Here is a 14,919-nt window from a genome sequence, read left to right as displayed (position 1 = left end):
TTTGTTTGTTTTGGGGCTCTTGATGTATCATTCGTTGGTTACTAAGATTATTCAAGTAACATTATTTTGGGGCCCTAGAATAATATATAATTTTTCTTTAAAAAACCGATTAATTTCGTTGGGGCCCCTGGGGTAATATTTAATCTGCTGCCAATCAACCTGATGGTGATTGGCAGCTTTAATTTTTTTTTTTTAATTTTAATTTGATTTATGGCTTTTTATATGCTTTGTTAAGAAAATTTGTCCGCATATTTTGTGAAGGCAGAAATCCGCTTATATAATACAGATTCCTTTTTTATTAGAATGTTATTTTCGCCGTGAAAGCATGGGTGTTTTTATGAACGTCTGCCTAACTTAGGCCTGCTTTAGACGTGTTCATAAGGTCAGATCGTCGATTGTATAAACTTAGTCCAACTGCATTAGGCACCTGCTGTTCAAAAACGTCATTATGTCGTCAACTTCAGGCAGATTGCGCAGCCAAAATTGATGGCTGCAGAACTGGCAAACAAATTTATTTGACTCTTGATTCGATGTTTTTATTGTTAATAAATGTAAGTATTGTAAAAAAAAATTATGAAATAAAACTGTTAGCTAAGTTGGTGCAAAAAATGTTTTGTTTTTTCATACTTTTCAAAAATTTGAATTTTATTGTGAAAATCTCAAAATAGTAATTTTTGAGATAATGATAATGGGTGGCTCTTTAAAATGTTATCTTCTTACTTGTGATTCCTACAAAAACAACAAACAATTGCCATTTCGAGGGGTTCAAATTTTATTGTTAAAATTAATTGAAAAAAAAAAAAAAAAAATTGATTTCCCTACAGAGAAATATTGTAACACATAGCTTATTAAATATAAATGTAACACGGTTAACAAATTTTCGGTGTTATTAAAAAAAATAAATATTTTCCAGAACTGAAAAAGGAAATATATTTTTGCTCAACCCTTACTAAACAAAACTCATTCCGAGGTATTTTTTTATTTTTTCTGACGTTTATGAATATTCAGTGGCTGCTGAAAATTGATTGTACTTACGCACGCCTGCAAACATTCTACAGAATTGGTGTGTTTATTAATGCAACTAAGCAGAAATACGATTATACTATAGTATATTTCCGCCGTTTATTAAAAACAACCTATGACTAGCAACTTTTTTTTTTTTAATTGAGCTAGCAAGAAAAATGTTAACTTTCGCAACTAAGCCACATTTTGTCAAAAGGAGGTAACTATAGCTTATGTAATCATACTTCTTCATACTTCTTATAGATTAGGAACAAAAAAAAAAAAACAAACAAAGCAACTTCTTCCAATATTTCTCAGTTTTGGCTAAACCAAATCATTATGTCATACCTGAAGGCTTATAATTTCTTCAGTATTATTGCAGTTGTGTTTAACTAATTTATTTTGTCTTCAAAGTCAAGCAATACTGAGGAGAGCTAGCAGTCGGTTTCAAACCAAGCCAATAATTCATTTTGAATATTCATATTTTAAACATATCTACAAATTTGTTGAAAAAAAAAACGTTTACATTTTGAAAACAAAATTATTTTATTATTATAATTACTAGTTATGTGGAGTTTTGACCATTTCACAAAACTTCTGCAACTTATACAACTTATACGAAGATACATGTTACAAAATTATCAAAATTAAAACTACACTATACGGTACTATAAAATTTAAGATGTTAAATCCACTGTTTATAAAATAATGATTTTTCTAAGCCGCTCGATTACGATATTTTTTCTTAAATGCATCCTAATAAAAGAAATCAATTTTTCTTTTATTGGATCTCAATAAAAAACACAAAAAAATATAAAAACTTAATCAACTTAAAATCTGGGAGCTAGTTCGTGCGACCTCTTGGAGCATTTTACTTTTTAAACTGCAGATATGATAGTAAAATACCACCGTTTTCCGGTGACAAATATTTAAATTCTTTTCTTTATTGAAATCCAAAAATTACAAAATTTTAAGCCAATCAAACTTTCCATATTGTGGCTATAAGCTTTCTTTTTATAAGTACCTATTTATTTTTATAATTTTAACAATATTTAATTGTTATTGATAGCAAATTAATTTTTGTATAGTAGTTCCTCACAAGCTCTTCTCTAACATCCACAAAAACCAAGGTAGGTATTAAAAAAAATCTAAGATCCAAGATGAGGACCAAATAGCAATTCGCAAGTGCGCAAGTCTCAGCTTGCTATGAAGGCACATATGTATATGTGCTGTGCAGTGTATATGTGTTTAACTTCGAAATCACAAAATTGTCTCCACTGCTAGCCAATTTATATGCAACGAATATTTTTTCATTAAATTCTTCAAAATGACAAAACTTCTTGAATATAACAATATATTCGTCTAAACAACGGATGGGAGATTTTGCCCGAATATTGATCACCCTTCCTTCAAATCTACTTGCCTTCCATTTACTTGACTACCAAATTTGGTTCAATGTAAACTCATCTTTGTTTATTTCTTATTCAACTCTCATTAAAAATTTAACTCCTATTAATATTGAATTTTACTTTCAAATTTTAACGTTAAAAATTCATGCACCCTGCCATAAATAGTATACTCTGTTTGCAAATTGTATTAAACTTGTTAGCTACAAGGTGGGTTAAAAAATGCAGAGTCGTTAACTTTCTTTCTGACATGCTTAATCTTAAGACTCCGATGGCTATAATGGCGGAAATAAAAATGATAAGACCATGGTCATTGTAAAGGGATTTCAATTTAAAGAACTAAGTTATTTTATTATCAAGATTTCGTGAAATGGGTTTTCTATGTGGGCCCATACAAGCTGTTGTTGGTTTCAAACGATATGAAAATAAGCTCAATTTTAAAATACAAAACAAATACGATGAACAAAATGTTTATGTGAAAATCCAAATCATATTTCATATATAGCTATAATAATACTTCTGTTGAAGCTTGGGACAATTGGGCCTAATCTTACGCGCAGAGGCACTGTCTGTGGCCAGAAGTTAATTTTATATTTAACTGGGCATTAAGAATGCTTCAAAATCAGCTTTAATTTTTATTGCAATAATAATGAAAATGCGTTTTGTAACAACTACCTACTTAGAATTTGACTTAAAATACAATGCAGTTGCATTAAAACGGTAAAAAATTATATAAGGAACACATTGTATTTTAATATTTGATTTACAACAAGCATGTATGTACCTTGAGCCCCGATATGCGCTTTTAACCAATCAATTAACTACAATGTTTCATGAAAGTCTATTAATAAATATCATTAAAAACTGGTGAATTATCTAGTTAAGTTTAATTCAAATAGAAAATATAAATGTTCAAAATAAAAATATACAATCAAATTTACTTTGTCATAAGATTTTGAATAAACTAAAAATGTATTAATATCATCAAATTAAATCATAAATAAATTTTATATCTTTTTTTTATCGAAATAACAAATGGTTATGAAGAAAGTGTAGGAACATTAAGATTTAATTAATTTGTTGAGATTTTTTTAATTTTTTTTTCTTAGCGGGTCTTCTAAAGAAATCGTATTTGACTTTTTTTTGAAGAGTGAATTATTAATAACATAAATGAAAGCAATTATTCATTAAATAACTTCCATTTTGTGCAACGCAAACATTTCAAATATATGTATATGTATAAAAAAAAATCAAATTAAAACTGTATCTATGGAAAATAAAATTGAGAACTGTATAGAATTAAAATGTTCATACAATTCAATTGAAAATTGTTGTTACTTAATACAATATAGTATCTGAAAATGTTAAAATCGTTGTTTGGAAGTGAAAAAATCTAATTTATGTACACACAAAAACTGTACACAGACAAACCCACACACATACAAAATTCGGAAGATTTATAGATACCTACATAGATATTAGATAGGTATACATAGCTGTAATTTTACTCAAAATTAATTTTTAGCTCTTTTCAAAAATAATTAATAAGTTTTTATTAATAATTATTAGAATTTCAAAATCTGTAAACAACAAATTCTCAAAACAAGTTTTTTCGCGCTCAGTTTTTTTTTAATTTAAGTTTTATGAATGTCTCTTATCAATTGTTACATAAGTCCATCCATTTTATTTTACCTGAGAAAAAGTTTGTTTTCACTTCGCAAGTTCATAGAACTATTCAGATAGGCACATATATGTACCTACATAATTGTGTGTTTTGAAAATATAATCTATATAAGTATTAGTATACAACATTTTTTCTATACTTACAATTAGTTTTTTTGGAATCGACGGGTTAGCTAACGCTGGTGGACTGATTGCTTTAACAGCCTGCGTTGGAGATTGAAAAATCTCCGCGGGCTGTTTAACGTAAAACAGGTTAACTCCAAAGTGTGAAATTTTGTATTCTTTCTATTTACTCCCGAGGAATTAAAAGATAAGTCGTTAGACTTTCACTGGAAAAATCGATTTTCCTTGCTGAAATGTTTGTAACTTTTCTTAAACGTCCTTAGCACACACTTTTGTTAAATTGTAATTGTCATATAAATTTTTTACTTTTTCTTTGAGCTTTCCAAAATCCAATCGAAACTAAGCGCTCATAAAAATATTTGTTTCTCTTTCTTATTGTATGTGACGCTATTATACATACAAGGATTTTGATTTTTTTTACGATAAATTAAAATTCCGATTAGTACGCACAGAAAATACTTTTTAACTGTCCTTTAGACACTCGCAAAGTCTTAAATAATTTGTTAAACTTGGTTTTGAAATGCCTAGTCTAAACAATAATTATTATATTCAAACAGGACGGCACAATCGATGCTGACTCGTAGAAAGCTTTATAGCGAATGCTTACTAAAGAAAAAAGTGGCTTTTCTCATCCGGGCCTGGTTATGACGCTTCTTTTGATATGAGACACAAGTTTGCAGAAAAATTCCTTCACACAATGCCAAAAAATTACTTGGAAAAGCAACCACTAACTCTATATTCTGGTTATTGAATCTAGACTGAATCGAATTGGAAAAATCCCAGCCTTGTGACGACAATGCTATGACGGTGAAACAATTTTTTTTTTTTTTTACTCTGAGGGGAACATTACTGGAAATGTTGTATACCGACTAAATGGTGGAGAAATGCCAAAAACAAACTTTGTGTTCCAGCGTCAAACAAAAATCCACCGTGAAAGCGGGGGTGGACATATAAATAAAAGCAATAATAGCATTGCGCAAGTCCTTTTTTTATTGAAATTCGAATAGAGACTATCGAGCAAAAAAGTTCTTAACAAATTACAAGCCTTCTTTAGTTTGATATAATTAACTCAAATTTGTTCCTTTCCAGACATTAAAAGCTAAATATTTTCATTAACTTGGTTAGAATTTAACTGCAATTCTTGCTTTTGGTATTTTCATTAAGGAACAATTTTCAGCATACACAACTTTAAAAAAAGTCATGATAAAAAGGTATTATCTTTGAATATTAGTACATATAAAGACTAATGGTTCGAACCCATAACTCAAAATTATGTTACATGCACGGGACGTACACAAAAAGTGCGTAGAAAACATAAATACACACATGCGCAGGATTTTTTGTTACCCAATCCAAACTTTAAAGTTAATGAACTGTAAATAAATTTATGTTTTGCAAGTAAAGTTATTTATTAAGTTATTTTTTTTTTTTGTTTGGGGATGTTTCGTTGTGACTTTATGTTGAATTTACATTTTGAAAATATTGAAAATTTTGCTACAGTTATTATTATTGTATACGAGAAATTAAACTTTATAGCATCTATGTAGATCATGCGCCTTCGGCACAGAAAGGAGAGAGCGCCAAAAGTTCTCACTGGAAATGTTTTTCTTTTTTTTTTGCCGGAAACAGATAACCCCCTTTGTACTTCACGTACCTACTTTGACCTCCAAAAAGGTTTGAGCTATCGAATTGGAACAGCCAGTTACATAATTTGAATTTTCATCATCTTAATATTTTATAAATTAAAAAATAAACAAAGTAGTTAATTTGTTTTCGTTTATGGATCACTTTTACATAACAGGTACTCATTGTTATTACTTCATTTTTTTTCCTGCTGAGTGTAGAATTGATTTGATTAATTACTATGTATAGTTTGGGGAGTAGTGTTGCTTAAATATTTTTTTCAGATAAATATACCTACTTTTTTCATAATTTTCACGGATAAAGTTATTATTATTCACACCTACTAATAGAAAAAGTTCAGTTTTTAATAGTTATTTGATATCTATAATTAACACTACCCCAAATTAAAGTAACAAAAATAAATCTGTAAAAAAAGAGCGCATAATGATAAAAGAAGAAGCATGTGAAAGCAAAATTTTTTTTTGTTTAACGATTTAGTAGAATAAAGTATTTATTAAATTTCAAATATTTTTTTACTTTTTTTTAGACTGCATCATTTATCAAATCAAAAACCATACTTTTGTCCAATACTAGCAATACCTCAATAACGGATCACTTAATTTGATTTTAATTATTACCACTATTATATGTGCAAAAGAAAATTATTTAATAAAATTAATAAATATCGATTTAATTTAAGATAGGTATACCAAAGTAATAAAAATATTCAAATAAAAAAAAAACACCAAATGCACACATTTACCAGTCCCTGAAAAATGTTAAGTGCTGAATATGTAATGAAAATAACATTTTTGTTTCAATTGTTTATACATAAACTTGTTTTCGATGGATTTGATTGCTTACTTTTTCAGACATTAAATTAAAATTCAAAAGGTATTTAAGAGGATGTACAAAAACTGTTTAAATGCTTTGGGATTTTGGGTATAATTACCTTAGGGTGTGCACGTCTAGGAAAGGCAACCTTAGGATCAATCTGGAAAAACAAGAAGAAATGTTTAGTGTACATAATAATAATCAAACTAAAATAGTAAGTATTTTGCAATTAAAATATATTAATTTTATTATAATGTCGATACCTTCCCGTAAGAATGTATTAAGCGACATTTTTTTCGAAAATGACTTTTTGATGTGGAAATGTACTATAAGTTAAGCGCCACGTTTTGGTACCATTTTGGTTGTTCTTTCATGTATACAAATGAAACTAGAGAGAAAATAAAATCGTGCAGCCCATACACTTCCACACAATATAATTTTGTTTTTTGCGTTTTCTGAACAATTTTAAAAATGTCGCTTAATACATTCTTACGGGAAGGTATCGATGTATTGATCAGAACTTAGATAAAACAATAAAATCTATGATTAACTAGGTACCTATAATTTGTTCAAATTAAAAAATCATCAGAATTTCCGAATTTTCTTTTCTTGAATTGCTTATTTACCAAAGGAAGTTGAAAGTCTATAATGTTGCTTATAATTTGATATGTTGAGTTAAGGATCTAAATGAAGAAGATGCTATATCCATGATTCGAAAGAGCATTTCAAAAATATTCTGATACTAAAAAAAAAAACTTTAACTGATGTCACCAAATATTTATTTTTAACAAATAAATATTGTTTCAAACATGTTATGCGTTCATAAATAAATTAAAGGGCTTAAATGAAACGTTTTATTTACTTGTTCTGTTAGACAAGTTTTGGGTTTAAGGTTTCGAGAAGCTGCTGTCAAATGTCAGAGCTTTGACTTGTACGAACAAATTACATGCTCATATCAGACGATTTATCAAAACACAACTATTTGTGTATTTTTGTTTAAAAAATCCTAGTACATATGATGGGCATAAAATGGTATATACACAAACGATTTGTGTATATGTATAGGCAGGTTCATAATATGTAAATACAATTATAAATACAATTAAAAATGACGTTATTTTTGAATTTTTAAATAAATTTTATATGCAATGCACAAGTATATGTACATTTTGATGATGTTCGATAATCATTATGAAATAAGATTTTTTTTTTATTTGTTGAACTTTCCTCTGAACAAATATTTGTACAATTATTAAACAATTGATATGCTACAAGTTTTTAATATAGTATTTGTTTTTATTTGTTTTTATTGTGAATTTAAACAGAACTTATTTGGAAAACTATTAGGACCTATTGAACTACATACATTGACTGTGAGCAGAACTTAAGAACTTGAAATGCTGGTACTGGCCCCATGCACTGTGGGTGTGATCCTTTGATCCAACATACCAAACATATGTCAGTGACGCAATGGTTAGTGCAATCTAATATGACACCAAAGGTCTGGGTTCAATTCCTAGCCTCAACTAAATAAAAATAAAAAGATTTGTTTTAGGTGTACTACCTCTTGCAAGGAATTAACAAAGCCTCTAAGAGTATCATTGTCATAGAAAATTGCATTTCTGCTTTGCAACACAAAAGTGGATCAGAGTTGTTAGTCACTAGGTCTTGCTCCTCCATAGGGTTTCGCATGAGTGACTTGTGTCGCCACAATATTTAATTTTGTATGCTTATGTCACGTGTTAAGTTTTAAGCATTCCCTTAAACAGATGGTAATACACCATTAGAATTGATTATAGCAAGGTGTCACAGGAGTTCTTCGAAATTTCCAAAACTTTAACTAACTTTGGTATTCCGTGAAAGTTCAGGAAGAGCCGCCTATGTATAAAAAACTATCATCATTAGAAACTTATTAAATTATAAGTATATAATATGTTACATCATCATTGTGTCTTACCTTTTTACCATCTAGTTCGTGTGTACCCTGAGCTAAGACTTTATCTACACTAGCTGGATCACTGAATGTTACAAATCCAAAGCCCCTGAAATGAAAAGAAAGCAAAATACATTCTTAAAAAAATTTAATTTATTAGATTTCACCTAAAATGCATGATACAAAAATTTCATAAACAACTAGCAAGGTAATTAAAGAATTTGGCGAAGTCTTCATATTGCCACTTCATTGTGAGTTGTGACTCATAAATTGTCAAGAACATCAATAACGATCGAAGATATTGGTTATTGGGGAACCAAATTTATAGGTAGGTACATACATTTATATATAATTATGAAAACCATTTTTTTGCAGTTAAACAAACAAATCTGAATGACATTCAGAAATTTTACTGCTAAAGGAAAAAAATATCTAGGTTTGAATGCCTTAAAATAGCTGTTGCTTAAATAGTTAATAGCATTTCATCGTAGTACCCCGTGGCACTATGGTCAACGCGATGGACTATGATGCCAGAGGTCTAGGTTCGATTCCCAGCTTCTAATACTTTAAAAAATTGAAAATTTTTGTTTTGTGGTACTAGCTCTTGCGAGGAATTGAGAAAGCCGCCAAGAGTATCATTGTCATTGTTATAAAAAAGTGCATCTCCGCTAAGTCGTTAAGATTCGGCGGTAAATTTAAGGTCCCTTCCATTCTTGAAAATTATTTATACGCTTATAAATATCGTTGATAGTTGTTAGTCACTAGGCTTTGCTCCTTCATGGGAATTATGAATCTGTGATGCAATATGACATTATAGACCAGGGTCGATAATTTTTGAAACCAAAAAAAATCATAGTAGAATGAAACCCATTGGAAAAGGAGGTGAATATGATGAAAATTAAAGGAAAAATAAATTACGGGCGAGCCGAGTTCGGGAAGTGGGTGGGTTGAGTTTTTAATGGTAAAAAATGGTATATCTCGATTTCCGGCAAAACTACAAATCCTATAGAAAAAAGTTGTATAGCAAAGTTGTAGTAAATAAAAAGATCTACAGCTTTTGTATCAACAATTTTTTCACATAACCTCAAAATTTATGTGAAAAATTCAAAAAACCGAGTTTTTTTTTTTTATTTTTATCTTTTTCAAAAACAAAAATTTTTCTACGAAATTTGGTGAAAACTTACCTTATTATGTCTCAAATACACTGTAATTTATTTGATTTAAAATATTAATTTGTTCACCTTATTTTGACTTAATACCAAAAAAACACCCTAATTTTCAATCGAAAATTCACGTGTCAAAATATCAGCTTTTTTCAAAAAGTAGGTGGGTATTTCGTTCGTTAAAATGTCTATTTTCTGATGGTGTAAAAAACATTTTACATTAGTATACTATAGAACATGTTCTAGTAAAATTAAAAAAATGAAAAAAGCTTGATTTCGAAAAAAAAATTTTATCATTGTTTACAATTTTGGCCTATTTGTTCAAATTTACACTTTAATTACTCAAAAAACGTAAGATTTCATGTAACATTGATTAATCTTACGTTTTTTGAGTAATTAAAGTGTAAATTTGAATAAATAGGCCAAAATTGTAAACAATGATACAAATTTTTTTCGAATTCAAGCTTTTTTCATTTTTTTAATCTTACTAGAACATGTTCTATAGTATACTAATGTAAAATGTTTTTTACACCATCAGAAAATAGACATTTTAACGAACGAAATACCCACCGACTTTTTGAAAAAAGCTGATATTTTGACACGTGAATTTTCGATTGAAAATTAGGGTGTTTTTTTGGTATTAAGTCAAAATAAGGTGAACAAATTAATATTTTAAATCAAATAAATTACAGTGTATTTGAGACATAATAAGGTAAGTTTTCACCAAATTTCGTAGAAAAATTTTTGTTTTTGAAAAAGATAAAAATAAAAAACCAAAAACTCGGTTTTTTGAATTTTTCACATAAATTTTGAGGTTATGTGAAAAAATTGTTGATACAAAAGTTGTAGATCTTTTTATTACCTACAACTTTGCCATACAACTTTTTTCTATAGGATTTGAAGTTTTGCCGGAAATCGAGATATACCATTTTTTACCATTAAAAACTCAACCCACCCACTTTCCGAACTCGGCTCGCCCGTAATTTATTTTTCCTTTCATTCTTATCATATTCCCCTCCTTTTCCAATGGGTTTCATCCTACTATGATTTTTTTGTATGTTTTTGAAGGCATCGGCACTGGTCTATTATTAAAAAAGGTAATTTGAAATCAATTCAAATGCCGGAAAAATATATATAAATAAATTCCTTAATTTTGTAATTCGCAATGTAGCAGATACATACATATGTCAAAGAAAGATTAGATTTTGTTTTGTCAGCCACTCAATATGTGCAAGATCATTCCAAATTCAAATAAAACAAACCACATTTTGAGCAGATTTTGAATTATCCTGCAGTAAAAAAAAAATGGCATTAGAAATTTGAAATCGTTTTGTGATTCATAAAATTATTTGGTATGCTTTCACGCTAGCTCACCTCGACCTTCGCGTCGTAGGGTCCTTCATCACCATAGCTTCTGATATCTCACCAAACCGGCTGAAATAGTCTCGTAGGCTTTCTGAAAAGAAGAAGGTACATTATTAATTTTAAATTTAAGTTACTGAAGTTTTGAATACCTAGTAAAAAAAATACCGTAAACTGGGGTGACTTTGTGCCAGATTTTGTTATTTTTCGCAACATACTCTTTTCTCTTAGAAAAACTAAGCATGCCAGTTTATTCTTAAAGTATTAACAGTTCAAATCTTAAAATTTTCAAAAAATCTCTACCTCATTCTCAAAAGTGTGGCACAAAGTAACCCCACTTACGACTTTCTAAAAATAAGCTCATAGAAAAAGGATTTATTTATGGATTTTCTGATATTTCGCTTGAAATAAAACGTACCTACTTTGAATTTTTTTTAAATTTTGTATATACTATTTCTGTTCCAAATGAAATTTTTCGAACCTACCATTTTTATTTCAAAATTTGAATTTCAATGATGAATCATTTTAACGATCGATACAAACAATGTCAGGAAACACATGATTGGAAAAAAATTCCAGCACCACTGTACATTCAAAGAAATTTCATGTTTTAAGTAAAATTATTGGTAAAATGAAATGGAATGTAAACTGGGCTGGAATAAAGTCATTTGTCCGTCACAAAGTAACCCCGTTTTACGGTACCATTGTTTTGAATTTATATTATAGCATTATCGGACGAATGAATAACCAATTTTCATTGCTCTCGAAACGAACATTACAATTTTGACAGGTTTAAATGTACGATATTTCAAAACTTTAGTGTTTTTTATAGATCCCAATTTGGTAGTTATTTTTCAAAATATTTTGTTTCGAAAAATGGTCAGTAATATTTTTGATAATCCGGTTTCAGGGGTTGGAAGCTATAAAAAACCTTGAAAAAATACGACATAATCAGGGGGGTCATTCCGTAGTTTTGAAAACGATAATCGAATCGATGATAATCGTTTTACAGTTTGAGAATATTTAAAGCTATTTTAAGTGAATTCTGATTCAAAATTTCCTAAATTAGTACAGGTAAAATAGTACATAAAATCAAGAAATAAAAAAAAAATTGTTACACTCATGAAACTTGGCAAAAAGTTTGCTTTTGGGATAAGAACCAAGTACAAAAAAAGTCTATAAAAAAATTTGGGTGGAAGGGTGTTTTTTCGCGGACAAGAGGAAGGAGTGAAGGTCAAAAATATACTGAAAAAAATTGTTTGTCGAATATCAACATATGACACATGTTTTCAAGGTATCTTTTGATGCTGAACCTAATGACATAAAAATAAAGTCAATACTGCTCTAAGAAAAGTTATTGCCGATAATAACAAGGGTGCTTGTTTTTTAACTTCAACAGGTAAAATATAACCGAAACCCATGTGAAAAACATGCTTCATTGATAAAATTCGGGATGTAGGTTTAAGATAAAGCAGGGACAAGGGATTCATTAAGTTTTTAAAACTACACGGTGTTACAAAAATGAGGTTTTAAAATATACGGGCGGAGACCTATCACGTTTTGTAGAGAAAGGTATCATAACAGCTGACTTATATTTTAATGTTTAATTTGTCATCAAAACCAAAAATAAAATGGATCATGTCATTAGGTTCAGCATCAAAAAATACCCTGAAAACATGTGTCATATATTGATATTCGACAAACAATTTTTTTCAGTATATTTTTGACCTTCACTCCCTCCCTCTTGTCCGCGAAAAAACACCCTTCCACCCAAATTTTTTTATAGACTTTTTTTGTACTTGGTTCTTATCCCAAAAGCAAACTTTTTGCCAAGTTTCATGAGTGTAACAATTTTTTCTTTTTTAAATGCCTACTTTACCTGTACTAAATAGTTTATATAAATAAAAGTTTTCGTATCCTTAGAAGTCGTGTCAGTCTAGGTGATTTAGTAGTTGCCTCTTACTCGGGTGTCCGAGGTTCGATTCCCGAAATTGGAATTGTGTTTTTTTTTTTATTTTATTTTCTCAATAATCGTCAATAACTAACCGATAGCTAAATAGGTCTCGTTTTTGGAGAATTTATTCGTTTTTGGGTGCAATATTTGATTTTATAAAAATGTTGAGGAGTTTATTCCAATCACCGATTAAATTGCAAACTCCACAAACAAACAAACAAAATAATGATTAATTTCTACAAATAACCATAATGTTAGATAATACAGTCAAATAAGGAGAAAAAAGGGGTAAATCTCGGAATGAATGTTAATAGAATTTTTTTTTGCTCAATATCTTCCTTTTGCCATTCTATAACATATCTCAAAAGTCTAGAAAAATCTCATGTCCGCTTGTCGCGATTTCAAGGTCAAATCGCGAAATGGAGATTTTCAAAATTAGCAAAAATAGGCTATGGTATTATACAGGGTGTCCCAAAAGTTAACGTCGAAACGAAAACGGTAGATAGGGTAGGTGGTGACAGTTATCAGAAAAATAACATATATTTTGGGAGTTATGGGATTTGAAAAAAAGTCGAAAAAATGGTCACCCTGTGACGGTTTTTCATATGCCGTGACTACAAATCTTAATTTTTCTCATTTTTTTTCTTTTGTTACGGAACCTTGAATAACCCTGCTATCAAATGCATTCAAAAATTTTAACTCAGCTGCATCAGTTTAAGAGAAAATATTACTTTTTTACCCAACTTAGTACTAAAAAAATTTTACATGACTCTAATTCAATGAGCCGTAGTGTAAAAAAAAATGCACTACGATGTTTCGGCAAGTTGCCTTACAAGTTGATGTGTTCAATTCTCTTTTCAAAATGGTATAACATTGTTGGGAATATTTCATAAATAACCGAGATAAATTTTTTTTTCTTAAGAAATCCGACTCTTTTATGAGGTAATTTTTCCATATTATTCAAGTTTTGTACCCTTTCAGAACCTTTCAGAATACAAAAACTTAAATAATATGGAAAAATTACCTAAAAAAAAGTCGGATTTCTTAAGAAAAAAAATTTTATCTCGGTTATTTATGAAATATTCCCAACAATGTTATACCATTTTGAAAAGAGAATTGAACACACCAACTTTTAAGGTAACTTGCCGAAACATCGTAGTGCATTTTTTTTACACTACGGCTCATTGAATTAGAGTCATGTAAAATTTTTTAGTACTAAGTTGGGTAAAAAAGTAATATTTTCTTTAAAACTGATGCAGCTGAGTTAAAATTTTTGAATGCATTTGATAGCAGGGTTATTCAAGGTTCCGTAACAAAAGAACAAAATGAGAAAAATTAAGATTTGTAGTCACGGCATATGAAAAACCATGATAGGGTGACCATTTTTTCGACTTTTTTTCAAATGCCCATAACTCCCAAAATATATGGCTGCGATTTTTTGTATTATTTTTCTGATAACTGTCATCACCTATCCTATCTACCGTTTTCGTTTCGACGTAAACTTTTGGGACATCCTGTATACACATATGATACATGATTTCAAGGTATTTTTTAATGCTGATTCCAAAAAATCTAAAATCAAGACAATCTGACGTCTCTGAAAGTTATACCAGTTTTTCATCTGTCAACCCATATTATTATAACAGTTGCAAACTTACTACCGAAAAACGGGAGCGGGTCATAATTCTGCTTGTCAAAATTCTGTACGACAAAATTCTGTAGGGTCAAAATACTGTAAGACCATAATTCTGTACTGTTTTTTCATTATACTGTAAATACAAAATAAATAAATAAATATAAATTTAATTTTTTTTCAATCCGTTTTAGACATGCAAC

General features: G+C 29.2%; 1 protein-coding gene across 10 annotated transcripts in view; it reads right to left on the bottom strand.

Moving 5' to 3' along the window:
- The window catches only part of LOC129911934 (RNA-binding protein Musashi homolog Rbp6), a 103,710-nt gene that overhangs the window by 51,826 nt on the left and 36,965 nt on the right, over positions 1–14,919 (bottom strand). For all 10 annotated transcript variants that reach the window (XM_055989959.1, XM_055989965.1, XM_055989968.1 and 7 more), the window contains 3 exons: positions 11,142–11,223; positions 8,629–8,713; positions 6,790–6,831 (listed from right to left, as the gene is read on the bottom strand). In XM_055989959.1, the coding sequence (XP_055845934.1) occupies positions 6,790–6,831; positions 8,629–8,713; positions 11,142–11,223 (209 nt within the window). The remainder of the gene's footprint in view (positions 1–6,789; positions 6,832–8,628; positions 8,714–11,141; positions 11,224–14,919) is intronic.

This window comes from Episyrphus balteatus, chromosome 2, assembly GCF_945859705.1.
Source record: "Episyrphus balteatus chromosome 2, idEpiBalt1.1, whole genome shotgun sequence".
NCBI lineage: Eukaryota > Metazoa > Arthropoda > Insecta > Diptera > Syrphidae > Episyrphus > Episyrphus balteatus.
Note: the sequence above shows the minus strand (reverse complement) of the source record. Positions and strands in the feature narration are given on the sequence as shown.